At 48.1% G+C, this 27272-nt stretch overlaps 2 protein-coding genes across 2 annotated transcripts in view; one reads left to right on the top strand and one right to left on the bottom strand.

Moving 5' to 3' along the window:
* Positions 1-4155: 4155 nt before the first annotated feature.
* STMP1 (short transmembrane mitochondrial protein 1) lies at positions 4156-15350 on the top strand. The gene is made up of 3 exons (XM_045855662.1): positions 4156-4270; positions 13370-13423; positions 14365-15350. Exons 1-3 carry the CDS (start codon positions 4256-4258, stop codon positions 14437-14439), a joined length of 144 nt encoding a protein of 47 aa, XP_045711618.1. The 5' UTR covers positions 4156-4255; the 3' UTR covers positions 14440-15350.
* Positions 15351-20078: 4728 nt separating this feature from the next.
* SLC13A4 (solute carrier family 13 member 4) overlaps positions 20079-27272 on the bottom strand; it is a 39151-nt gene continuing 31957 nt past the window's right edge. Inside the window, exons 14-16 of the mRNA XM_045855673.1 lie at positions 24536-24697; positions 23184-23321; positions 20079-21181 (exon numbers count right to left, since the gene is read on the bottom strand). Coding sequence (XP_045711629.1) covers positions 21044-21181; positions 23184-23321; positions 24536-24697 — 438 coding nt within the window. The 3' untranslated portion in view covers positions 20079-21043. The remainder of the gene's footprint in view (positions 21182-23183; positions 23322-24535; positions 24698-27272) is intronic.

Below are 27272 nucleotides of genomic sequence, written 5' to 3'. Positions count from 1 at the left end.
AGGTTTCGTCTCCTTTGAGGGAGTACCGAGGGGCACAGTTGCTGGATCGTATGTACGCCTATGTTCCGTTTTGTAAGAAACCACCAAACTGTCTTCCAAAGCGGCTGCACCACCTCGATTCCCACCGACGTGTGAGAGAGTTACCATCGCTCTGCATCCTCACCAGCATTTGGTGTCAGTTTTCTGGATTTTGGCCAATCTACTAGGCATGAGGTGGTATCTCATTTTAATTTGCATATCCCTGATGACATGTGATGGGAGCATATTTGCATATGTTTCTTTGCCATCTGTTTATCTTTGGTGAGGTTTCCATATAGGTCTGTGGCCCATTTTTTAGTATCAGCGTGTTTTATTGTTGGGTGTCTTTGTGCATTTTAGATAACAGTCATTTATCAGATGCACTTTTTGCAAATATTTTCTCTTTTCTAACTCTATTGTCTTTTGCAGAACAGAAGGTTTTAGTTTTAATGAAGTGTCAGGCATGTGCCCTAGACTGGGAATCGAATCGGTGATCCTTTGCTTCACAGGCCGCATGCAGTCCACTGAGCCACAGCACCCAGGGTGCTATGATGCATTTCGAGTTAATTTTTATGAAGGGTGTAAGGTGTGTGTGTAGCTTTTTTTTCCCCTTGTGGTTGTCCAGTTGTTCCAGCACCATTTTCTTGAGGAGCCTTAGCCTTGCTTTGTTGTACTGCCTTTGTTCTTCTGTGAAAGAGCAGTTGACTGTGTTTATGAGAGCCTGTTTCTGGGCTCTCTGTTCTGTTCCACTCACCCATTTGTATGTTTTTGAGCATGCTTAGTTTCATGCAATTGCTGAGACAAAGAGTATGCTAATTCAAATTTATGATCGTTTTGGCTACGTTGCCCTCCAAGGAAGTTTTGACGGTTTGTATCCATATCAGAACTGTCTAGCTGTGCTTGGTTTTCCATTCTTTCCAATACAGTGTGTTATCAAGCTTTTTGATTTCTGCCAATTTGGAGAAAAATGGTAGTAATTTACAGTTCTTTGAGTATGAATGCCACTGAGTATCTTTCCACATCTTCAAGCTATTTCTGTGTCCTTTCCTGTGAGCTGTTCACACCCTTTGACCACTTTTTATTGGGTTTTGGTCTGTTGATTTGTAGGCGCTCTTTGTCAGTTGTTTTATAAGTGATGTTTTTCTTTCCTTTTTTTTTTGCCATACAGAAAAGTTTTATTTTTCTGTTATTGATTTCACTTTTTCTTTTATGACTTCTGCATTTTGTATCATGCTAGTCATGTGAAAAATCTCCAATTTGGAGGTTATAAAAGAATTTCTTCCTTTTTCTCTAGAAATTTTAATATTTCTGTTTTGTTTTGTGTAATTTGTTATTGAACTGTAACTTTTTAATGTGTAAAGTGTGAGATCAGAACCCAAATTATTAATTTTTCCAGGTGGAAAAAATACCAAAGAACCAAGGTAGGTCAATATCATTTGCTGAAGGATCCACCTTTTCTCTGTCTGATGTTCACAATCACTGATATGGAACTGAAACAGGCGGATTGATTAAGAATTAGAATTTTTAAGAGGCAAGTATTATAGAAGACCAATGAATAAGAGAACAGAGGCTAATATGCCGTGATTGAAGTTCCAATCTCTTGGGGTTGAGATCAGATAGAAAAGGAGTGAGGCCAGAAGAGAACTCATTGCTGAAAATATGGAGCAGATGAGAGACTGCAGATCTGGCTAAGGTCAAAGTCGGTGGGATGGGAGGTACCATCTGAGAATGAACCCTACACAGGTGGAGTAGGTCCAGGACAGGAAGAAGTGCGTGTCAGAAACATGGCAGTGGATCGCCAACGTGGTGTGAAGATGAAGGCCGCTCCTAGGGGTTAGGATTCTGGAAAATACAAGTGTGCATGGCCTTCGAAGTCACCCATGAGTATGACAGCTTGGGGCTGAAAGGGCTGTTAGCTGCTAAAGCCTTCCGGGAATGAGAGGGCTGCCTAGTGAGTCAGTAGATTAAGGCCTCGTGAAAGAGTAAAGGGAGAACATGAATGTTAAAGGAGGTGGGTTTTTAAAAAAATTTTTGATTTAAGAGAGCGAGGAAGGGAGAGAAACATTGATTTGCCACCTTCTGGATGCACCCCAACTGGGGACCGAACCTGCAAACCACAGGCATGTGCCCTGACCAAAATTGAATTGGTGACCTTTCAGTTTGTGAGACAACACCCAACCAACTGAGCCACAGCAGCCAGAGCAAGGAGGTGTTTTTATATGAGGACATTTAAGTAAAAATCTCAAAATAGCAAAAGAGTTCTGCCTTTATTTTCCACAGCTTATGGTTGTTTGAGAAAGAAGAGCCTCTGAAAGGTCTTAGCAAAAAAGTCAGGCTTTATCCCTGACCAGGTAGCTCAGTTGGATAGAGCATCCTCTTGATGCCTCAAGGTTGAGGGTTCTGTTCCTGGTCAGGGCACATACAAGAATCAACCAATGAATGCTTGAGTAAGTGGAACAGTAAATTGATGTTTCTTTATCAAATCAATCAGTCAGAATTTTTTTAAAAAGTCAGGTTTCTGTTAAGACTATCTGTAAGAAGGGAATAAGGTTTCATGCAAAGACTTCAATAAATAATTTGTGTTCAGAGGTTGTGCCGGGCACTTGCCGGGCAGATGAAGTCATGAACCAAAGGGATGAAGTCCGTACCCTCAGGTAGCTCACGGTCTGGGTCTTACGACTTGAGGCGTAGTAGAAGTGTATAATGTCAGGCCCCAACTCAGATGTCCTGAATTGGAACCTGCAGTTTAATGAGGTCCCCAGGCGATTTGTCTGCACATTAAAGTCTGAGAAGCCCTGGTCAGGACTTGGCTGAGCAAAGTTTTTACCCTCGACGTGTTGGAAAATAGAGTTAGAGCCATCTACCAGCATCTCCTCCCTGGTGGGAGCCACTTCAGTTCAACGAGACCCCGCCCCTTCTCATTGTAATTGACCTGGGAGAATCTGACACCAGCTTGACCAGTCTGCCTTCTTTTCCCAGGTATTTGAAAACGGTTAGGAAAGAGTGATCCAGTCTTCTATTGGTTGGACAATTTAATGAGTAATCTCAAATACGTGTTACAATGGACCATATTCTAAAAAGCAGGAAAAAACGGAAGGCAAAGAGAACAATGAAGCAGATGTATGAAGAAAAGCAGAAATGGAGAGAAACATGCTTACATTCTCGGAGCTTTCCTGTACCCCTCATCATTGTCCATTTTATGATAGACTCCCATATGGTTAAAACTCCTATGATTTGGTTGTTATTTATCTGGAACCGGAGTTCTACTTTTTATAGCTATAAGGATGAATTCAGAAAGCTGAGTGCAAAGAGAGGTGAGTTGCTTTGTCAATGTGTGTGTTGATGGAAGTCGTGGAGGGATTTGAGGATCAGGAGCAGAGTGGCCCACAGTGTCAGGGTAGCTCTGGGTGGACAGAGGACGCGAGACCTCTTTCAGAGCTCACTGTCCACACCAGACACATGACAAGCAATTTTTGGACCCTCACATTGTCTCATTTGATCCCTGCAACAAATCAGCAAGGCGTTAAGCCTCACTTACGGAGAAGGAAGGCAAACTTCAGTAACTTGTTCACGGCTGCCAGGAAATGCAAGGCCATGGTGAAATGGACCCAGCTGTGCCAGACTCCAAAGGTCTCTGTCTTAACTATTTAAGCACCTAATCTCTATCATAGGTCTTCACGGCAGGTTACATAGCCTACCGGTGGTACTTTTGCAAAAACAACCCTCCTCGCCTCCGGCAGATTCTTCATGGGGCCTGGGGAAGACCAGACTGGAAAGCTCCAATGGTGATTCTGCTCTGCACCCAGGGATGGGAATCTGCGTCCTGCAGTGCTTGTAGGTCAGAAGGACTTAAGCCTGGCTGTGCAGCAGAATGGCTGGGGTGCTGGTACTAATAATGCAGATTCCGGGACTCCGACCCAGCATTAAAGAAGCGGGATGTTGGGACTGGGGCCTTCGATTCTGAATGTTCCAAACCGTCCAGCCCAGTTTGGGACTTGGGACTGACAGATGCCACCCCGGCTTTCTCACCGGTCGCCCCACTCTACCAGTAATTCGGAGACGCTCCGCCAGGGGGAGCCGGGGCGCCCCTAGCGGCTTCCCGGTGAATTGAGGAGAAGAGGGCGGGGCGTGGGGTGACCCGGATGCTGATGCGGGTCCCGCCCCTGGCACCGGGGGAGGCAGGATAGGAACGGCCCACCGAGTTGACACCGCCGTTCTCGCCCTCTTCGCTAACATCATGCTCCAATTCCTGGTGAGTGGAGCTGCCGAGAAGCAGGCTGGGGGTTCGGCTCAGGACCCTCGGGGGCTCCGGACCCCGTCGATCCGGCCTGGGTCTGGGGGCACGGGCGTGGCCCCGCGGGTCCGCAGCCCCACCGAGCCTGCTCGTTGCTCCTCGGGGTGGGCTGCGGGGTTTTGTTTCTGCCTCGCTCAGGCTCTGCGCGGGTATTTTTCTGCAGCCATTCAAGCCCCGAAAACTTGGATGTGTCAGACCATGCATTTTGAGAGCCATTGTGCTTACCCTGGGTGCCTGTGTCACCCTCGTGATAAAGCTTTTGGGTCCTTATGTTTTATCGTGACCCGTCCCCCATTCTGTCCTCCCGCCCTGACGCAGACACAAACTCCGTCCGGACTTGAGGCCCTGCTGCTTCGCGTTTCTGAGGACGCAGGAGGGCCGGGAATAAACTCTAAGTTACGGTAGTAAGCCACCTCTGGAGGCGCGGAAACACTGAGTCAGAGCTGGAGGCTTAGGGAGCCCTCGTCTGTGGTTGCAGCTTCCAGACTTAGAGGACGGCTGGCTGCTGGCATGAGTCAGACCCTGGTCTACAAGTGGTTTTTCCAAAGTGCTCTTTTTAGGGGAAAGTGACCGTTACCATGACTAAACAGATTATTTCTTGGGGCTCTTTATTTTGGTTAAAAACGGGTTTTCTGGCAAAGCTCGGTGTATTCCAGATTGCCTAGTGAAGGTTTCAGGCAGTCTTGCCAATCAGATTTCTAAGAGAGAGTCGTCCAAATTTTTGTGTCTTCAACACTTGATGCTTTCTACCTCTAGTAAGAGGCCGGTATTGTAATATATTCCAGGTGGCTAATGGGAATCGGGTGCCCTGGGGATGAGATGCTTTCTCAAATGTTAAGTTCTTTATCAAAGAGATTAGGGGGAAATGGCGCTTGCTGCCCTCCTTTTTGAGATGGTAATTAATTTTGAATTCTCAGCCGAAAGGGGGTATCCTTGACATAAATTACCCAACTAAGGGCTGCTCCTCTGTCTCTGGAAGTTTCTCTAGTGTCCTAAATAGGAGTAACAAATAATAACTGTTATCTAGTTGTAGGAAACAGTTTAAAAACAGTATCAGTTTGCCCCAAAGTGTATAATTGAGGGCCAGCCTCCAGCTGCAGCTCCTTGATGAGATGGGAGGACATTGGTTCAGTTATCCTTAACTTTCCAAGTGCTTTTGCAGAGTGGGTTTATTTGGTTTTGGAATAAACCTTTGCTGTGTATAAACATGGATGTGACTGGTTAAGGGGAGAGGCTGAAGCTGTCTGTTGAATTCCCAGCCGGGAAGTAAGGCTGGCCCTCCGCTCTCACTGCATGTGCTGAAAGAAGTGGCTAGAACTACTTTCCACCAGGACTCTACCTCTGTCCAGCGGTTCACCGACTCGGTCAACTTGCACAAGTCTTTCTGTTTGCTTTTTCACGTATAAAACAGCCATTTCGGGTATAAAACAGAGGGGTTGAAGTAGAAGATCCCTAAGGTCTCCCCAGCTTTTACCTGGGGACCAGCGGTCATGTCCCAGTGTTTATGAAGTCAGACTCGTGGGCTTGAACCCCTGCTCTATCACTTTTAAGCTGTGGGAACGTGGGCAGCTGATTGAAATTCTCCATGCTTCAGTTTCCACATCTGAAAACGGAAACCTGTCTCATGGTTTTGTTGTGAGGATTAAACATGAGTTAGCACATAGATGTAGTTAAAACAGGGACACTTAATAAGGACTCAGACATGTTTAGTTTCTCATCAACAAGGTATCAGTAATTCTGACTTACTGGGGATGAGTAAGTTTTGCTTCTCAGAAATGGGGTCAGTGTATCCTCAGAAATGTAGGGAAAGGGAAGCGTTTTGGCAGTGAGGGGACAGTCATGAGTTACACGTGGGCACTGGCATCACACATGTTGGCACCCTGCATGATGTTCCCTGCCGTTGTCATTTTCTGGGGCACTGTTTGAAATGCGCTCCCCGGGGTTGTGCTGCTTATGAACCATTCATTCCTCCTGGGGTGAAAATGCTTGACCGGCATCCTGGTCCCGAGAGCCCGTTCCTGACGCCCTGCTGCTGCCCTCTCTCCTGCTGCTGCCCTGGCTGCTCCCTTGATGGCAGTGACCGATTTGGCCAAAAAGTCTGTGTAGTTTTTTCTGTAAAATAAAAGACAGGTTTTTCATTTGCACCAATAACTTGATTTGGATATTTTGAGTATGGTGGCTATCTCCCACTATTGGCTACTAGTGGGTGGGGGCCAGCGGAGCTGCTGAACATCTCCCAGTGTGCACAACACCCGCCCAGCAAAGAATTACTGGGTTGGCCAAAGAGTTCATTTAGTTTTTCTGTAGGATGGCTCTGGTAGTGCTTAGATGTCTTTAACTTCATTGGAAACAATCTTGTTAGATTGTATTGTGACAGCTACCATTTCAGCGTGCATTTAAAAAAAACGTATCAAAATTGGTGAATTTCTCTGCAGCCATTTTAATATTGGAGATAGAACAAGATATGCAACATTTTTGGCATATTACGCTTTATTATTTCAGGAAAGGTGAAAATGCAACTGAAACGCAAAAAAAAAAAGATTTCTGCAGTGCACGGAGAAGGTGCTGTGACTGATTGAATGTGTCAGAAGCGGTTTGCGAAGTTTCTCGGTACTGTTGACATTTTGGCCAAATAACCCTTTGCTGTGGGGCCGTCGTATGCATTGGAAGGTGCTGAGCAGCACCTCTGGCCTCCACCCACTAGAAGCCAATAGTGGGAGACAGCCAATGTACTCAGATATCCCAGTCAATAAAGTTACTGGTGAAAGTGAAAACTGCCTACTGAGCATCTTTTGTCATATCTTCTATCTCAGACTCCACATACCCTGGACCCCTCACCTCTTCCCCACCCTGCCAAACATACCCAGCTTCTTTCTTAGTTCCCTGGTCCCGGCTTTCTACAATTTGAAATATTGACATAATCTTATTGTTTTCCCCTTCATTCTCCATGTCATCTAGCTGCTGTGCCTGGCACATATGTTTACCTGCTGTGTAATTTGGGGCAAGTGACTTAATTGATCTGTGGCTTAGTTTTCCCAACACAAACTGGGCAGTAACTGGACCTGTTCTGTAAGATTGTGAAGAGCTTGAATTAGTTCATGAAAGAGAGCTGGCGTGCACATAGTAAGCATTCAGTAAATGTAGCTACTGTTTTAAGCCATCAAGTCTTCATTACTCATATTATGGAAGGTTCTGTCCTTATGTTCCCACTGCCAAGTTCCTAGAGCAGGTCTTTTTTACCCCACCTTGGGACGAGCTGCACTAGCCTGCCTGGTGTAGAGATGTGGGTTTTGAGTTGGAAAGTTGGTTTAGGTTCTCCAGTCCAACTGACATGCTGATGCTCCCGTCCCCACTACGAAAAGGGCATCCTGTTTACGATGGGTCACCCCCAGTGGCAGCAGTTTCAGTACTCCCACAGGATCATCGCCTTCGATTTCTGTCAGTATCTCCTCACTCAGTTCTACTCCTTCCTGTTAAACAGCAGCTCTAACCTACTGACAACTCTTTACATATGGAAAGAGCATATCTTGGTACCTCTCCCACCCATCAGTCTTTCCTGTAGGCTAGACATCTCTGTTTCTTTACGATTCAGGTTCAGGCTAGCTACTCTTCTCTGAATAGGCAGTCTAGTTTTGAATTCTGTTTAACCGTGCCGCTCCCGATGTGGTCGCAGCAGCCGCAGAGAAGAGCAAGGCTGGCTGTCTGTCGCCTCCGGCTCTGTGCGTGCTTCCCTCCCTTGCTGCCCTGGGTTCCGTCCCCTTGTAGCTGCTGGAGCGGTCGGTCATCTGGAATCAGCGGCCTGTTCACATGCTCAAAAACCGTCGGTGTCCCTGTGTCCTTCCCCATCGGATCGTATCCACCTGGCCCCCGTTTCCTTCCCACTGCCCGTCAGTGTGCGTCCTCTGTTTTGGATTGGCTCGGCCAGACTTCCCTGTCCGCGCCAACCTGTGGACTATCCCACGGTTCTGTTTGTTTGTTTGCTTTGCTTTTGCCTTCCCTAATACTCCTAATGGCCCAGCTCCCATCTTTTTCCATGAGCCTTCTGAGGACTTTAAGTTCCTGAAATCTTTACACTGTTCTGATCCATCTCTCCATTTATTTAGGACATGCATGTCTTTCATCATTTTTTTTTAAATCGACGTAGTAGTCTTGCCCCTGTTTTTTTTTTTTTAATTATGTCGAGTTTTGTGGTTGGGAGTGGCATCCTTTTTAAAATTACATTTTCGAGTTAGTTGTTGCCGATGGGGGGACATGCTGATAGTTTTGTCGCATGGATACTGTTCCCACGGTCTGCCTGTCTCCCGTCGGTAGGGTCACCTGGGGGTGACTCAGGGAAGGCGGTGCTGGAAGGAAGGCCGTCACATCCCCAGTGAAGGCAAACACGACAGTTTTGTGTTCCTTCCCGATTGCTGTTCCCTTTCCCTCCTCAAGCTAGGGCTTGCAGTAAAAGCAGGGAGAGTGTGCAGGCCTAGGGGGGCATGTAAGAGGACTAAATGGTAATGGGGAAAAGGCGTTACAAAGATTATATGTTAAAAGAAGTAACGAGAGTGGATATCCTACTTTTGTTTCTCCTTGTAGCGGAAATGGTCCCCAGCTTCAGTGAGGTTTATGTTTCTGATATTTTGTAACAGATTAAGGAGATTCTCTTCTATTTCTGATAGTTTAAGAGTTTTTTGGCTGCCCACGTTACCATGGTCTTTCCCCACCTGGTGACCACGTGGCTTTTCTCCTTTAATACGTTAGTGTGAGTTACATTGGGTTTTTAACACAAAGTACTTAAAACTGTGTGGCTGTTCAGGCCTCCCGTTGGCGACCTGCTGTGTTCTGCTCACTGCGCCTCCGTGGGTTTCAGCCTTGTCTTCCTAGAACAGGTCGTACATTCCATGGGAAGAAGCCACATACCCTGTGATTTCATTGATCTAATTAGGTATTCCTTTTTTGCCTGATGACCACTCTCAGATAGTCATAAGATGTTTGAATATTTGAATCGGCTTCTCTGAGAATAAGCAAACCAGTTCTACCCGATGCACCTCTTTCTGGAGTCCTACCTGCTAACTTTTTCATGACTGTCCCCATTTAGTTCACTGGCTCAGGAACGAATTAACAGCTTTTTTTCTTTCTTTCTTCATTCTATAAGGAAAATTATTGACTATCAAACCTAGCTTACATCCCACCCCACTAGTTTGTACGTTAAAAACGTGCTTCTCTGTGGTGGTAGCAGAGGGATATAGGCTGTGTCCTCGGCAGCAATTTGTTTAATTTGTGGGACGTGGGTTTTTGTCACTTGAAGCCGTTGATGGTGTTCCCCACACTAAATCTTTGTGGTTAAAGACTCGGACACAAAAAAGGGTGACGTTTTTCTGCCTCCCTGGAATGGACAGGTCTTCTGACAGCTACGGCTCAGCCTAAAATTGAGAGCTAAAATGATCAATTTATCTTCATTGTTCGATGATGTGTACTTCTGGCTTTCTTGTCAGTGTGCAGCTTTTCTCCCGAGACCATAAATCACTTGTAGGTGTTCTTTTAAATGCTAGTTGTAGTTACATTGGCTAAATAAAAGGCGAGATTTTAGATTTCGTAAGCTGTTGTCAGTAAATATAAGATGGTTCAGATTCTGTGGTAGCTTGATCCAGGCACGTACTTTTTGAAAGTGCAACTTGATGAGTCACATTCCAATCCTTCGGGTTGCATTCAGTCTAGGTTACTGCCAGGAGCCATCCCAAGTCAACAATTGTAGCTTGGATGGGTGATTTATACACATAATAACTTTCTGATGGGGAAGGGACTGAGCAGCAAATGGTGGAAGGCAGATGGCTCTGGAGTTGCTCCCTCCTTTCCACAAAGTGCTCTGCTTTGTTAATAGGCAGCGTGGGGACTCACCTGCCTCTGCCGCCGCGCAGGAGACCTGGCGGCGCTTTCCCGGGAGCTCGCGCACAAAGCCGGCCTCGTCTGAGTGGTCCTCGCTTTTCCGCCCTGACGTGTCCTGCCTTTAAAACATTTATTCCACCTGGAAACCTTGAGTTGTTCTTGAGTTCCTCAGTTTTATCCCATGTAGCTGATAGTTTACCCAACCTCACTGATTCTTTTATAGTTTTGAAGTGCACTTTACACCTTGTAATTCACCCATTTGGAGTGCAGGAGCCAGGGTGTCTAAGACGTCCGTGGAGTTGCGCAGTTTCCTACCAGCAGTCCCTCGCCTCCGGAAGAAGCCGCCTGCCCACCAGTGTTCGTGTCCCACTCCTGTCCCCGCCCCCAGCCCGGGACAGTCGCCGAGTGGTTTCGTGTGTCATGGGATACGTGGTCTTTCCTGGCTGTCTTTCATTTAGGATAATGTTTTCAAGGTTCATACATGTTGTTGTGTGAATCAGTACTTCATTCTCTTTTGTGGCTGATAGTACGAGGTATGGATAAACCCCACCTTGTTAGTCCATTCACCAGTGGGTGGATGTTTGGGCTGTTTCCACCATTTGACTATTATGAAGAGTCTTCCTGTGAACATACATGTACAAGTTTGCGTGTGCATGTACGCTTCAGCTCTCCTGGCCATGTGCCCCAAAGTGGACTTGCAGCATCAGATGGCGCCTGCGAGCTGCCAGACTGGTTTCCGCAGTGGCCGCGCCAGTTTCCATTCCCACCAGCCGTGTGGGAAGCTTCCCCTTCCCCGCATCCTCGCCCACACTGGTTCATCTTTTCTGTTACAGCCACCCTCCTGGGTGTCTCGTGGCCCCTCATTGTGGTTTTGATTTGCATTTTCTCACTAACAGTGGTGAGCATCTTTTCATTTGCTGGCTGGCCATTTATTTGTATATCTGCTTTGGAGAAGAGTCTGTAAAAATCCTTTGTCCACTTTTAAATTGGGTTGTTATTCTTTTTATCAGTCAGTTGTAAGAATTCCTTATATATTCTGTATAAAAGTCTGTTATTAGATATGTGTTTTACAGATATTCCATTTTGTGAGTTGTCTTTTCACTTTCTTGATGGTATTCTTTGAACTACAAACGTATTTAATTTTGATGAAGTTCAATTTATCCTTTCTTTTGGTCACTTCTGCCTTTGGTAGCATACCTAAGAAACCGTTGCTTACCCCAAGGTCATGAAGATTGACTGCTATGTTTTATCCTAAGAGATAGATCATTTTAGCTCTTGGATTTAGGTCTTTTTAGTTAAGTGTTTATGGTGTAAAGTAGGTGAAGAGAACCTGCTGCATGGTTTTGCATGTGGACACCCTGTTGTCTCAGCACCATTTTTTGAAACCAGTAAACATCTCGCCCTGGCTGGCGTGGCTCGGTTGGGTGTTGTCCCGCATTCCCAGTCAGGGCGCATACCTCGGTTGGGACATGTGTGGAAGGCAACTAATTGCTATCTCTCTCTCACATCGATGTTTCTCTCCCTTTCTTTCTCCCTCCCTTCCCCTCTCTCTAAAAAAGAAAAAAGAGAAAAAAGAAACCATTGAATGTCTTAAGACCCTTGTGGAAAGTTGCTTGACCGTAACTGTAAAGGCTTATTCCCGGACCCTCCATTCTATTTTGTTGATCTTCATTGATTTGGGGGGGAGGTGAGGGGAACCATTCATTCATGTTTGCTAGCTATTTTCTCTGCAGAGAAAACTGGGGGAGGGGGGCCGATGTGATGTGGAGGGGACCATGGGGATAGCATCTAGCCACTGGGATGGACTACCCATTAGGCTCCCGGTCTTGGCCTGGAAGATACTGAGCGTTCTTGGCCTGCAGAGAGGTTTCAGACTCATTCAAGACCTCCTGTCACCTGGCTCCTGGCTAACTTCTCAGGCTAATGAGTTACCAGTTTTCAAACTTAGATTTTACTTTTTTAGATTTTTCTTTATTTAGATTTTTAACTATTTACTGTCTAAACTTGCCTACGAAACATCCCATGAACATGTGACTGCTTTTGGACTTTACACATTTTTTCCCTACATTTCTCTTCATGCGCAACATTTATCTTCTTACGTTGTGTATTTAATTTTCCCGAGTCCCGCTGGGAGACCTGGCAGTGTTCCGAAAGTGTGGTTGGGTATGACTTGTCTAAAGGCCCATTGTTTTTGTTTTATTTTGTGTTTTTAGGTACCTGCTATAATTTTATGCACTCTGATGTCTGATGAAGTTGCCAAAGTGAAGCCACATTAGATATACCGTATTTATTTTGAGATAACATGGTAATAAGCAGGAATCCTAGAATGTTGGAACTGGAAGGAATATTGCTAGTTTAATGTTTTTATAAATCAGGAAGTTCAAATCAGCAAAGCTCCAAAGAGATTAAGTTTCTTGTCTACAGGTACAGTTAGATAATAGGGGAACCAAAACTCTAGTTTATTTTTTATTTTTTGAAAAGTTTTCAACCCCATATTCTTTTTGTTTGGTACGGAGCTAACATTCCCAGTTGTTTTTTTCCCTTCGCCTTTTAAGCAAATTTAATACTCTTTCTGGTTTGGGAAATATCTGTTTACCTAGTTTCAACCCATAGGAGTGAAAAAAATCTTTAAAAAAAATTGATTTTAGAGAGAAAGGAAGGGGGTGGAGAGGGAAAGAGAGAGACAGAGAAAGAGAAACATCACTTTGTTGTTCCACTTGTTTATACATTCACTGGTTGATTCTAATATGTGCCCTGACCAGGGATTGAACCCACAACTTTGGCGTATCAGGACATACTCAAATCAACTTAGCTATCCGGCCAGGGCCAATCTTTTTGCTTCTTAGTGCCCCCCCCCTTGATAAAAATACTATTTCATAACATGTGTCTGATTCGTCAAATGATCAGAAAGTTTCTATGATCAGAGATCATAGTATCTTTTATACTTCTTAATTTATGAACAAACCAATTTAAATTATGCTTTTGGTGTTTAAAGCTTAGTAAGCTTAAAGTTTATTTTATAGAAGCAAGATGTGAATTTCACACTGTGCACTGTTCCTCCCTAGGGGACCCTGGGGTCTTCTAGCTGGGCTTAGCTCCTTAGCAGAATATTGTTTGTATTGTTTGGTGTGGTGTCTGACGGCACCGAGCTCAGTATCCAGTGTAACTCTTCCCGTTCTCTTCTTTCAGCTTGGATTTACTTTTGGCAACCTGGTCGGAATGTATCTGGCTCAGAATTATGACGTAAGTGACCATATTCACTTTTTCCATGATCCCATGTAACCAATTCATAGGGACTTGTCTTTGTTGAAGTAAGGTGTGCCCTCTGGCACAGAGGGAGTCCATAGATGGTGGAGGGGAGGAGCCCTGATTGTTTTTGTAGAAAGATTTTCCGAAGTCACAGAAGCATCTGTCCTTCATAATTGCACAAGAGGGCAAAATCCCATCACTTTAGATGGTCTTGTGGTGATCCTGAGCCGTGTTTGTTAGCCCAGAGTAATATTAAGTTAGGTTCTCACAGTTCTATGGCAGTGTTATGTGATAAGCAAGAATTTAAAGATTAATCAGATAATCTTTTCAGCCCCTGTGCCCAGGAGTAGAGAGGACTAGGAATCTTGGAGGCGGGTCTATATGACGCAGCATATTCAAGGGGGCAGAGTTTTCTGACGTGGGCGTTGTATTTGCCTCACTTTAGAGATGGGGAAGTTGAAAACCAGGTGGCACACTGCCTGTGAATGGTGATTCTGGAAAGGTGGAGCTTGTTTTAAAGACACAAGGAAGGGAAAAGTGGTACTAGCTTTTGTTTTGTAGTGAGGCTTTGGTGTGACAAAGGGAATTCCCTCTGTCAACCTTCAATGGAGTCACATGATTGTCTAGGCAAGGGCTTTATCAGTTTGTACCACATTTATCATTTCTGTGTGCGACTCCCGCTCCGCAGGGATTGAGGGGCTGAGTGGGTGCGTACGAGTCAAAGACGGGTGTGGCGTTCAGGCAGGGAGCGCCCCCTAGCGCACTGCGTCTGAGCTCCTCCCGCAGTTAGGAGGCTAAAACCACCACTGTTTAGCTGGTCTCTTTCAGAGGAAAATAAACAGTTGTACAATAACCATTTATCTTTGGGGGAGCAGAAGTGAAAGGATATTGGTTAGATAGATGCAAATTTATAATTGTCTCTTTTCTCTTTAAAGATGCCAAACCTGGCTAAAAAACTTGAAGAAATTAAAAAGGACTTGGATGCCAAGAAGAAGCCCCCTAGTTCATGAGGCCCACTCCAGCACTGCCCCCCTGGAAGTCTCTCCTCGCGGACCTCCTGCACCCTGTGAACCAAAAGCCTGTGTCTTACTCTCCAGTCTCCGCCTTCGCTCCACCCCGAACGGCCTGCGAGCACACACAGGGGCCACCAGTTAAGAACTGCCCTCACGTGTCCAACGCCCTCCCCTCTTCCCTTCCTCCTGCCAGTCGCTTGGGAGGTCCTGAGGCTGGAATTGTGGTGCTAGATTAGTAAACATGGCCTTTAATTAGCGGTCTCTCCCTTATTCTTTGGGACTTCTACTGCCTTTTTCATAAGAAAACTTGCTGAGTTTTGTATAGCTGATCAGATACAAATAATGCTGATTTCACAGTTTAGCGATTATAATAGGTATTGAAACATATGGTACTAAATTATGTTGATTCAAGGTCATTAAAATTAAAATCTAGAAGCCAGTTTCTGGTGAATTATCCATTTACTTTATACTGTTCTCAGTATAACTGATATATATATATAACTCCATAGTTGCTAACTTAACCAATCAATCAATTTACTACTCCAACCAAGAAACTACATTCTGAGAACCCCACCAGGAACTGGGGAATTTAAAAAATATGTAAAATAATGGCCTTTGTTCTCAGTAGACTTCAGAGTCTAGTATGTGTGTTTTTCCTTAATGATGTATATGACCTGGCTCTTTTCCCTCAGAAGAATCATACTTATTTTAAGGGATTATAGGTACATTTGACATTACATGATGAAAAAATGATGCCTTTTCACATTAAAAAAAGGTATTTGCATTACAACTGTAGTGATTCTCACAAGAAAACTTCTTGTTTTTTTTCTCCTGCAATCAGAAATTGCCACTATAATTTGTTGAATGTATATTCAGTCCATTTTTAAAAATTAAAAATGTTTGTATCACTTTCCTGCACCTGATTCGGAATAAAGGGCCTCCCCCCCGTCCCCAGCTCCCAGCCCCTCTCGCAGGAGGCAGGCACTGCGCGCTGTTCACTGTGCGCCTTGGAGAAGGCTCGGTGCCTGAACAAACACGTGTGCGTGGGGCCTTTACCCGGATGGAAACAGCTGTACGTAGGCTTTGCCCCAACCTTTTCTTCCCATCCCATGCCCAGATGTAAGGAATAAGGAATCACTTTCCTTTCCTGGCTGCGTAAGATTCAGTTGAATGAATATACCATAACTTATTTAATCTATTACTGATGAATAGTCACGCTGTTTCCTGCCTTCTGCTGTTACAGTGACAACCCTGAACCTTGTTACACCTATCTAGGCAGGTATAGCCATAAGCGAATGCCCTAAAACTGTCATTTGCACTAAATGCAAGCAAAGTCCCATTTCACTGTGTTTTTGTTTTGGAGGGCTTGTTGGGCAGCTTCACTGACAATGCCTCTTCTGAGGACGTTCTAGCAGAAGCAGTAAACTGGAGGATTATTTATGACACCTTTTCCCACACACGGGCGATGCGGAGACTACATGCAGTTAGAAAGTGCAGTGATTCTGCTCCTCTGAAAACGTGCCGCTCTGGTACATGGAGATGCGTTTTATCCATCAGCGCATCCTGCAGTGTGAGACAGATCAGGAACATATCATGGTTTGGCTTCTCCCGAGCAGTGTGACCATGGGAAGACAGCTTATTTTTCTGAAACTGTTATATTCTCTGTAAGATCTGGACGCAATACCTACCTCATAGGGCTTCCATGAGCAACAATGGAGACAATGTACGTGATGTGCAGTGCTTTGCAGACTTACCCAATAAATAGTAGATCTTAGTCCAGACATGCTGCTTTTGGTCAGAATACTTTTGTTTCTCTGCGGTCACTTTCGGAACCAGTTTATGAACCGTGCAAAATGTGTCATTATTCTATAGTCACTGTCTTGGTTGTTGATGAAAATCTACGATACCCACGTTGATCATACCACCTGGCTCACAAGATTTGATCCGAAATGGCTGAGTCGTCAGTGGAATGAATTGCAGCCTTGAAGAATAGAGGTTTACCGCCCTGAGGGTATTCCAGCCGCCGTAGGCTTGGGTGTCCCTTGTCATCCGTCACCGTAGCCTTGTTACTGTGTGTTTGCTCCCACAGTGGCTTCTGTGTGGAGGAAGGTCTCTCCGTCATACCCTGTGGACATAGCTCATTTGGAAATCAGGGCTTCCCTCGGGAGTGACACTTCGAGTCACTGACAGGATCATTTCCACCGGTGGGAGCCACCCAGCCGTTCCGAGGTGAACACGGGCTGATGCAGGGGCGCCGGCCACACAGCCGCTCCTCGCCGTAAGTTCTGCGGCCATGGGCGGGTGCGCAGAGGTCTCAGACGAGGCCATCTTCCCGACGTGCAGGGGGAGCTCAGAACCAGCAGGTTTCAGGGTGCAGTTGTGGGGGGGGGGTGGCAGCGATTGTGATCGTGGAGGTCACGTTTTCCCTGGGCGCTTTGTGGGGACCCCCGCCTCACAAACCAATGGAGTGATGGGAGGAACCACTGCAAGACGGGCCTTTTTTTCCTTTAAAAATGTTTGAAAGCTTTTGTTGATGCGATTTAAGAAAACTTACTGCTACACCGACCATAAAAGGAAGGTCACTCACATGTGAAAAATAAGACTTCGGGATTGATGGTGGAAACCGAAGAAGTACTTTGAACTTGAAAAGCTTATCCTGAAACTGTAACCCTCCCAAACAAACAAAGGGAGAGAAAAACCAAAACCACCTTATTTAAAATTATCAAGAAGGGCTGTAGTTTGTTACTGTATGTACTTCAGTTACTTGATGTCTTAATAGGCTTCTTCAGATTTACTGTTCTGTGCAAATCAGCAGTTACCTGCCTCTGATTTAAGGGCAGAATTTTGCTTCTTTTTCTTCCTCCTTCAGCCAGTTTTCATTTGTGTGACTTTGAAGTTGTGTGTTTTTCTAGTTGCCTGCGCACAGGGGTTCACAGGGCACATGTACACATACATGGTGTTTTCCTTTCCACTGAGCAGCCTGCTCGCTGGACACACGGCTGGTGTTTGTTTTTCCGCGAGGCCTCCACGTTTGAATGCTCCTTCTGTTACTCCCCTGCAGGGACAGTACATACCGTACTGGAGCGAGTGAGGCTTTGCACATGGCATTTCCATTCCTTGTGCAACTGAATGAGTTCTTTTTCCCCCTACTATTAAGGCCTTGCGGGAAGGAACAGGGCGGTGAAGGGAAAATATTTTGAGACATTGCCTGGTCGTACTAGGGGAGTTAGTGACATTTAAAACTTGCACATGGTCACCTTATACCTTTCCTGCATCTGGGTGCGACATGGTCCCAGACTGAGGAGCTCCTGGGTGGCGTGTTCTGCAAGGCACAGGAGACAAGAACAACCTGGGGTTTTGTGGGACGAGCGCGGGGAGGGGCACCACTGCCTGTGCGGTGAGGCCTGAGGAAGGGTGCAGTGCGGGGGCCCCGTTCTGACATGGGCAGTCACACGGGACTGGGACGCGGGCGAGGTGCCGCGCAGGTCCTACGGGCGGCTGTGCTCACTCGCATTCGGCGAGGGCAGCCGCAGAACGAGCTACTGTGAGCTGGGGCGGTCTCTGTTCCTTCTGTGTATTCATGGTTTCAGCATCTTGCCGTACTGGGGAGTCTAGTGCTTAGAGACACTTTTTCAAACATGGGCCCCGAGTGTGAAGCCAGCTGCTCTTTTTGGTATCCAGCTGGAGAAGCAGGGATCTAGTCTGACACTGGAGAGAAAACTAGCAGCTTTTTTATTTATTAAAAGATGGCACATGAGCTTTGTGCCGTGTAAATGTAACGGAAAAGATTGTATACCATACTTCATGGGCGACTTAAAGGTGGTTTGAAGGCAACTTTGACTAAACGAATTTGATGGATAATTGACTTGAGAATAAGATGCAATGATACTTCGAGTCTTTGTTTCTCTTCTTCGCCATCAGTCAAGTGAGCTGGTATAAGGTGATCATTTACAGCTTCTCCATCCGTATATTGTTGTGATAGAAGATAAAAATCAAATTAGAATACACTTGCGAGAGACACACAACTGCTAGGGAGAGCTGTTAACACCCAGCATGCAGTGGCGGAGGATGACCAGGGATTGTTAGCCCTGTAAGCAGCCGTCTGGTTGGGCCTGAGCCCAGTCTGGGCAGAGGACAGCGCTGGCCTGTAGGATGGGCGCTGCCTCAGCGGCAGGCCGGGTGCCTCAGCTCCCCCGAGCGTCCGGCAGCAGCTGCCATGGGGAGCCTCACTGCTTTCCCTGTAGGACAGGTCAGGTTCTCGAATAGCCAGGCAGTGGTCACTAATTCCAAGTCAACTTTTCTCTCTTTGTAGTTACTTATATTCCCAGAGTCTTACCAACTATCTGGGCCTTTGTTTTACTGCCTGACGTAGGGGCTTACTGTCTCAGTTCTGTACTGGGGCAGCCGTTTGACGACACTCCTGACAGCAAGAGTGACACCCTGACTCCTCTGAACATCTATGGCAGGGGCGTCAAACTCATTTTCACGGGGGGCCACATCAGCCTCATGGTTGCCTCCAAAGGGTCAAATGTAATTTTAGGACTGTATAAATGTCAGTACCCCTTAAGAGTTAAGCGAGAGCTTGGCTGGGTAGAATCAAGGTGCCGGGCCAGATAAAACAAGGTGGAGGGCCGGATTTGGCCTGTGGGCCTTGGGTTTGCCACCTGTGATCTAAAGCAAAGTAACCATAGAGATGCTGGCTCGATCTGACCAGCTGTAGTGACCTAATGCCCGTATGTTATTTGAGTCCATGAGGTCATCAGTGTTATATGTGGCCAAGTAATTCGGCCCAAGCTCATCGGCAGGGCAGACACAGAGACGTTCCTGGTTAAACCTGGTCCGTCATATGCTGTGGTCAGAGCATGGGAGTGTTGACCAGCACGAAAGAAACTTGACAGTTCGCAGGTGCTAGATGAACCAGCGGAGTGATTTCATTGATAAATTACTGTGGAACAATGGCACATGCTAGGCCGGCACAGGTTTTAAAATCACTAAAACGATGTAAGAATTATGGGGCACTCCTTGTCCCATAAGATGTGTTTAGCAAGTAACCAGTGGTAGAAATCAGAAATACACAATGCCAGGAAACCGGAGGGTTTGGGTGCTACAAGGGGAGCCCCAAAAAACCCTGGAATTATCTTCTGGAGGGCAGGCCCCATGTAGTACAGTTTTTCCCTGTTAGGCGAGTGTTCTAGGAACCCATCTGTATCAGTGGGCCAGCTGGCGTTGTTGTGAGAGGCTGCATTTGGCTTCAGTGAGTTTTTCTTTTGAAGACCCTTTCAGTGTGGAAAAGGTGAAAAAAATGGCAGAAGCACTGAAAGGCATCAAAATTGATGAGTTCAAAAACTGTTTTGAGGAGTGGAGAAAACGTCTCAATAGGAGTGCTGCATCAAATGGAGAGTACTTTAAAGGTGACTGAAGTTTACACATGTAAGAATAAATACACAATTTTTTAGAAATAAACATAAATTCCATTTTTTGGGGGGTCCCCCCTCATATATCCAGTCATATAGCAAGGACATCCGTCCCGGAGAAAATGGCAGGGTTCTCAGGAGGAAGAAGGAGGCTTTGATCTCTGAAGTGGTCTTTCTCAAGGAAACATTTATTGAGCAGTTACAGTTTACCAGATCGCACAAGTCTCTGGGAGCTTGCAGAGACGTACAACATCTCCTCTGCCCCCCAAGGGCTCGCCAGCTCACAGACAGTGACTGCTGGGTTGGGCCCTTTCCGTTCCTGCCTTCTCAGGAGCGAACTGCTCGTTCCACCCAGAAGGAAGCCAGTCACATACCAGCATAGTGCCATGCTCTCAATTCTAGTTTCAGCCTCCTGCATGAGACAGGTATGAAAATGCCCCTCCCTCCCGACACATAACTGGCACAGTGGTGTCGATGGTTGGCGATGTGCGAAGAGAGATGCTAATCGCAGTGTGCCTTGTTTCTCTACTTCCTTTTCCTTTGACAGAGAGGACAGCAGCCTTTTTCGAAAGGGGAACAGTATTTCTTTATAGGAATTTGGGGCCAAGGTACAGAGAAGCCACTGAAGAGAGAGGGATGCTTAAAAGGGAATCAGGGTAGTGATAAAACGGGTTCTGACCGCCACAGAGAGGACTCACTAAGAATCGCCTTTCTGTGGCGAGAACTTAGGACAGAGACGCTTAAGAGAAAGGAGACGCCGTAAGGTCTCGAGTTCTCGGTGAGATTTGCCTACAAAAGAGGTGTCACTGGTGTCACTGCCGGCGCCTAGGCAGGATGATGTGGATTCCTTCTTCAACTCCCGAGAAGGGACTGAGAAATTAACAGTAACGTCAAACCCAGGGAGGGAGGCTTGACCCCTGAGGGGCGGCTAGGGCAGGCCCTCTCCTCCTGTGGTCCGAAAGAATGGACAGGAGGGACAGCAGAGGCGAGATGCAAAGGAGTGAGGAAGCGGTCTGTTTTCTTGAGCTCTGGTTGTGTGGGGGAGGCGTCCCACGCTGCACTTGAGGTGGTAGGTGGCGGAATCTTCTGGTGGGGGATGTCTGCTCCTGGCGTTTTCGTGGCCTGTTCATAGGTCACATCCTGCTGGGGTCGGGCCACCCCCTTGGTTGGCCGCCTGCCCGCTGGTGTTAGGCCTGATCAGTGACGTTACTGACCTTGGCCCAGGCTGGAAAAGTGTCCAGGTCGAAGAGGCTAATTCCCCAGGTATTGATAGCCACCGTCACTATCACCAGGCCAATGACATTGACCCCCAGGCCAGCTTTCACCTGCAGGACACAAACCAGCACACCCTCGTCACTCTGAGCAGGCAGCGGCACGGCACCCTGAGTGCGCCCCATCTGTGCCTCCCCCTCCCCCAAAATTGCAGGCCACTCACTGGACCCTGCCTTGTTCCCGGCACCACCGGTGGTGCTCCAGGGCTGCCGTGCAGTGTGGCACAGGACCGGAAGGACAGAAAGGGCGGCGGGGAGGGGAGGCTCGGGCTGGGAGAGGCTGTTGGAATCCTCCCCACTTGGAGCGCCCTCACCGTCCAGAGGAGGCCCGGAAGGGAAGTGCTCAGAACGCCGGAGATCTGAACATCAGGGGTTACACTGACAAAGGGCCCTGCAGCTGCACGATGGTGAAACGTGTTACAATCGCCCAGGTCTCTTTAAGGCAGGAACTGGCCAGAGCCGTTATTGTGCTGACGGGTGCGGGGACCCGGAGGAGGGGCTGTGTTCCGTGGAGCCTTCGCCACTGTTACCCTTTCCTTTCCTTCCTCACGGAGCAGCTCGTGGAAGTTGTGTGTCGTGGGTTCACCTGGGGGAACGGGTTGGCTGTGTCTGCTCAGCTCTTCCATGGGAAGGGGACACGGGAGTGCTAACTTTGCTTTCTTCTGAGGGACTGTCACCTCAGTGACTGACCCTTCCCTTTCTGCCACAGCGTTGGGACTCCCAGGTGAGGGGCTGTGAGGCGTGACGGACGGCACAGCCAGGGCCAGACGCATGGCCAGGCCCGGCGTGCAGCCTCAGCAGGCCCACCAGCTGGCGCTAACCTGGGGAGGGTGCAAGGGAAAGGGGAACACCAGGGAACTGTCCCAAGCAAATGAGTGGACCTGGCCCCTCTCTGCTTTCTGGCACAAGCCCTGGACGTGTTAATCATTCTCGCCCTCTGGGCCTTTTGGGGTGGAGAGCTGCCCACATTTCCTAGCAGGTGAGAGGTTGTAAAGGGGCAAGGTTGAGGTCATTCAGAGCTGAAGGGGACCCATAGAGCATTAGCGTGCGGGTAAGGAAACTGAAGTCTCCAGTCAGGGTCCCAGTTGGAAATAGGACCGAGGACTGGCTCACTTCTTGTTGTCTGGTGTTTTTGAAAGTTACTGCCCCTGATCCCCTGGTTCCAGGGCAGAGGGCTGTGGTGAGTGGTGGGGGCACACAGCCACGGCGCAGGGGACAGTTGGGGCAGAGCTCAGGATGAGACTGAGGGTTGTGCAGTAAGACGGGGAAAGGGGTGGCTGTGACCTTGCCGAAGCATTGCAGGAGAGCTGGGTGAGCAGTTTGGACAGTAGAAGGACCCGAGTATCTGCTACCAGCTTGACACTCACTCTTGCTTTCCTCCAAGGGATACTTAACAGGGCTGCTGAGAATGAGTTTGGGCTCTAGTGAAAAAAATGTCTGAGACCCTCACAAGGGTGAGTGGACCCTGTTTCAGACAGGCGGGCCCCAGGCCTCTGTGCCAGTTGGGTGTGCCCAGCTCTAAAACCAGCCCTAGGATGCCTCCTCTCGGGCATCTTTTGCAAAAGCCCAGCTGAACACTGAGAAATGAGCTGTGGATGCTTCATTTTGCCATGTTACTTCAGGGATTTCTTGCCTGGGGAGAGTTCAACAAAAGGATCCTCTTCTCACCAGAGACCTTCTACCTTAGGTTCATACAGTTTCTCCAACTTCGCCTTCTAGCGCTAAGCCAGCTGTTTGAATGGACAGCCCACTGGTCCCATGAAGAAACTGAGGCAGAGACTGCACAAACTCACGCCTTCAGGACCTGGGCCACGCCCGTGTGCTCCCGCTCTCTCCGTCCACGGCCCCCTCGCTCCCAGAGAAGGGCTGGCAGGAGCCCCTTGTTGCCCTTCTTGGTGCTGCCGGACCCCCTGCCCCCACCCAGAACCCATTCTTTCTCCCACGCTAGGCTGAGCGCGGAGAGTCCGAAGACAACTGCTGCCAAAGAACAAACTCCAGGAGGAGGCGGTGGAGCCAGCCGCCCCCCTGCCACCGCAGCCGGCCCGGCGGCACTCACCATGTCTTTGATCTGGCAGTGCCCGTAGCTGAAGACGATGGCGTTGGGGGGGTTGCCCACAGGCAGCATCACTGCAAAGGAGATGCACATGGTGACGGGGATCAGGGTGTAGAGCGGGTTAATGTGCAGCGTTTCCGACTAGAAGGAGAGAACGCACAGAAGCATTAGCATGGACGCGAGACTGCCGTTTCCTGGGCTTAACGTCGAAGATGTGCTTGAAACAACGGCTTGGTGCTGGCCAGCCTCGGCTGGACCCCTTACGCCAGGGGTGGTGCAGTCACTGCCCTCAGGACATGCAAACGTGCTCATGCCATTCGCTCCCTCCCCACAGGAACACGGCTGTGACTTACTCCTAGGAGGGGTGTTTCCCTTCTCGGTGCTGGTTGAAGGAAGTGGTCTCTGAAGTTTATTCTTTAGCTGAGAAATTCTTTCTTTGAACACAGATCTCAGCAATAGGCTGCTTTGATTGAAGGAGAGGTCCCTCACTGTGGGGGTACAGAACTAAGGGGCCTTTTTTCCTGGGCGAGCTCCTTGCCCTACGTGGATGTGAACCCATCGGCTGGCCCTCGGCGCTGCCAAGTTTTAACTGAGCACTCTCCGGTGCTCGCACTAATGAGATGGTGGGAGGCGGGGGGTAGAGGGGGGGCATCTGCACAATGAGCCAAGATTTGGGGGTCAGAAAGAGCAGGGGGACCCTGTTGTGTGGGGAATGGGGAAGAGCCTTCGTTCCATAGGTTCCGCCTCACAGAACGGGTGTATCGTGTGTGGTGCGTTACCTTTGGGGCCGCCCCGCCAGGCCAAGAGCTGGCAGCTGCCGCCCTGCCCTATTCCATTCATAGCGCATTGTTCTGAGCTCGTGGAATGAGGCTGGCCTTGCCCCCGACTCTCAGAACCTTCTGGACACTGAAATCGGGTGGAGGTGGTGGTAGAGCTGTGGTCTTGGTCCTTGTCCCTGAGTGTACTTCTGGGAGCATTTTGTCTCCATTTTCTGTAGTTACTCTCCAGCCCTGCTCTTCGGTCTCAGCACAGGGGAGAAAGGATGGTGATGATTCTGGGGAACTGGAACCTTAGGGCTGTGAGGTTTCCATTCAGGGAGGCCCCCAAACGAATCCTGGTCTTTTCAGAAAGGGTTTCTAGAACAGTTGCTGTGGTTTTTTAATTTATCTATTTCCTTACCAGTTGCTTTTGGAAAAACGTAAGTTTTCAAACTACAGTGTGAGCACCAATGAGTGAAGGCTGTGGAAATGACCAGAAGGGAGAGGACAGCCGTGGAAGCTGCCCCCGGGCCCAGGCCTGCCCCTGCAGGCCCCTGGGCTGCCCGCCCGGACATCCGGGAGCCCCGCGCTACTCACCAGGCTGCACAGGATGGGCAGGAAGATGGTGATGGTGGCAGGGTTGCTCACAAACTCGGTGACGATGGACACCAGGATGCATGCCAGCAGGGTGACCGCCCACGGCGGGAGGCTGCTCAGGGACAACATCTGGTTCCCGATCCACGTGGAGAGGCCAGAGCTCTGCGGGCCAAGGCACCGTTAGGAGAAAGGAGGGAAAGCACGTTCCCAGGGGAGCTGGGGCTCTGGGGGCCGGGGCTGTCGGGGGCCGAGGAACCACAGCGGTGCTCCAACTCACCTCCCTGTTTTCGGGCAGACTGGACCCAGCGGCTTTCCTGATTTTTACTATTAGATCATTTTTGTAGCCCATCATATATATTTTTTATGATTGTACAACATTCAGCCCCAGGGTTTCCTGCTCAGTTGCTGTCACGGAAATGGAGAGCCACCCACCCTAACAGCCGTAACGGCTTGGCAGGGGCTGGAGATCCTTGGGTTGATGGGCTCCTCCACCTCACTCTCGTCACTCTCTCTCCAGCCTCTGCCACACGTGCTCACTGTCTGCAGCCAGTCAGCAGCGGCCTTTACGGTGCCAAGTGTGATCCTTCTGCTTTTGAAATACTTCCCTCATCCCCCGAGAGAGAGAAAAACTATGAACCTCTTTAGATCGTAACCATTCCTGTGTTTTGAGGGGGATCGAGCAGGCTGAGCTGAACATTAGGAGTTTCACCTGAGTGATGACGGGGAGGACTACTAGCCCGTCTGCATTCAGTGGGGCAGGTGCCTCCTCACTGGCCTGTAAGCACGGGCATTTGGCCTCGACCCATCGTAGGTTCAAATCCCATCATGGCTGACATCAGGGTCTACAGCCTGCCCGTGGTTTCTGAGGATACCGGATATGAAAGCGTATTGCCAATCTTGAACTTTCTCCAGTAGCAGCATTTATACTTAGCCACTCCAAGAAACTAATATCCCACTTGGAGTGATTCATTGGGGTGGAAGCTGTTCGTCTGGCAATGGGGAGGGCTCTGCCTCTTCCCAAAAACATGAAGAGCAGTATTTAGTTTTTGTGCTAAAAAAAAAACCCAGGTTGCCTTATGCAACCTCCCGCCCTCCTCCCTCCTCTCCCTTCTGCGGTTGATGCGCTCTGACTTTCCCTGTTTACCCGAGAGACTGCAAGTGCAACAGAGAAAGAGGAGCAGGGAAGAAAGCAAGGTGCAACATTCTGTGGTTCCTCGAGCTCTGCTCGTGTTTCACAGCTGAAGACAGCCCCTCTGTAGTGTCGGCAGGCTGCTTTGCCTCCTCCAAATTGTCAAACGCTCATTCGACCCCCACAGCGCCCAGGCTTCCTCGTGGCCAGCTCGCAGAGAGCTGATGGCCAGACCTCCAGAATTCTCTCTGTGGCAGCCATTTTAGCCTTGGCATACTTTTCTTTCTTTTTTTTTCCCCTCAACTGACTGCCTGTTGCAAATCCAATGGACTACACTATTTCATGCTTGGTACAGAGCCTGGGGGCCTATAGGAAGTCTGTAATTGGAGCTCTTGTAACGCATGAAACCTTGATCAGCGGGTAAAGATGGAGGGAGGGAGGGCAGTTCACGCACAGGAAACCATACATTTTTTTTTATATATAAAGAAATGGAGTTTTACTTACCATGTTATCCAAACAGCACTTGTAAGTAAAGTGAAAAAATTTAATGGCTGTTGTTTTTCCCCAGAAGAACTATTTTATACTATAATCTGAGATAAACTGACAAATGAGACTACAAAGTTAGAAAAAGACACGACAAAGGAAGTCTTCATAGTTTAAGCCCTTGGTATGAAAAATTTATGCATTGCATTTTCCTCACTAATGTCAAGACTGACATTATTTCAAACTCAGTAGAAATTACGTATATTGTACCTGAATTATTAAAATTAGTGAGTCAGGGTTTTGCAGAAATGTAAACTGTACTATCTGTCATAGATGCCCAATTTTGGTTAAAAAGAGAAAGATCTTGCCAGGCTAGGCTCGGAGGCCAGAACTAACCACTGAAACTCAATAAAGAGAAATACGACATCTCGAACTTGGAGTTAGAAATATTGACAGCGTATATATAGGCAGAACTGGTTGGAGGACTCGAGGCCTAACAGTGGCTGACAATGAAAAGAATGAAGAGTTTAGTTGACTGCAATTCCAACCTCGATGTTGACATGAGAGCCAAAGGAAAACCTTGTAAAACCTCCCATACAGATACAGGACGGTGCTTGGGTGAGACGTGAGAGACGGGCTGGGGGAGTGTAGCTGCTTTATCCTCACTGACCCTGGACCATGTTTGAAGAAGGCCAAGGGCAAGCTGCTGAGCCCTGAGAAGCGAACCAGCGTGGTAAGGGGCCACTGCTTTTATGAGGAATAGCTAAAAGGGCTCAGGAGTTCCAGTTGGAAAACAGTGATCTAGGAGGGTTGGTAAGTTATTACTTTAATAATTATCACCTAAAGAGGGTTCCAGAGAACAGAGCCAGCCGCCAGGGGAAGCCCCCAGAGGACCGGGGCTGAACGCAAGTCACCGGTTCTCTGCTCCCTGCCGGCGCAGCGCCCTGTCCCCGCAGGGGCTCAGGCTCGGGCGTCCGGGAAGGAAATCTCACACTGGGGGTGGAGATGGGACTCAGTGTGCATGTAGGTCACTCTCTGCGACCCAGTAACGATGCAGAGAGCAGTGGCCCACGGGTTCAGGACAGGGTAATGTGCCCAGAGAGGCTGGGGGAGGGCCAGTGTGAG

The sequence above is a fragment of the Phyllostomus hastatus genome, unplaced genomic scaffold (assembly GCF_019186645.2).
Source record: "Phyllostomus hastatus isolate PE091 unplaced genomic scaffold, TTU_PhHast_1.1 phas_scaffold_114, whole genome shotgun sequence".
NCBI lineage: Eukaryota > Metazoa > Chordata > Mammalia > Chiroptera > Phyllostomidae > Phyllostomus > Phyllostomus hastatus.
This window is presented reverse-complemented; position numbering and strand designations above follow the sequence as displayed.

Excerpts from the sequence above, each read along its gene's own strand:
- STMP1 (XM_045855662.1), top strand. Across the intron at positions 13,424-14,364 it reads ATCTGGCTCAGAATTATGAC|ATGCCAAACCTGGCTAAAAA; the intron begins GTAAGTGACCAT and ends TTCTCTTTAAAG.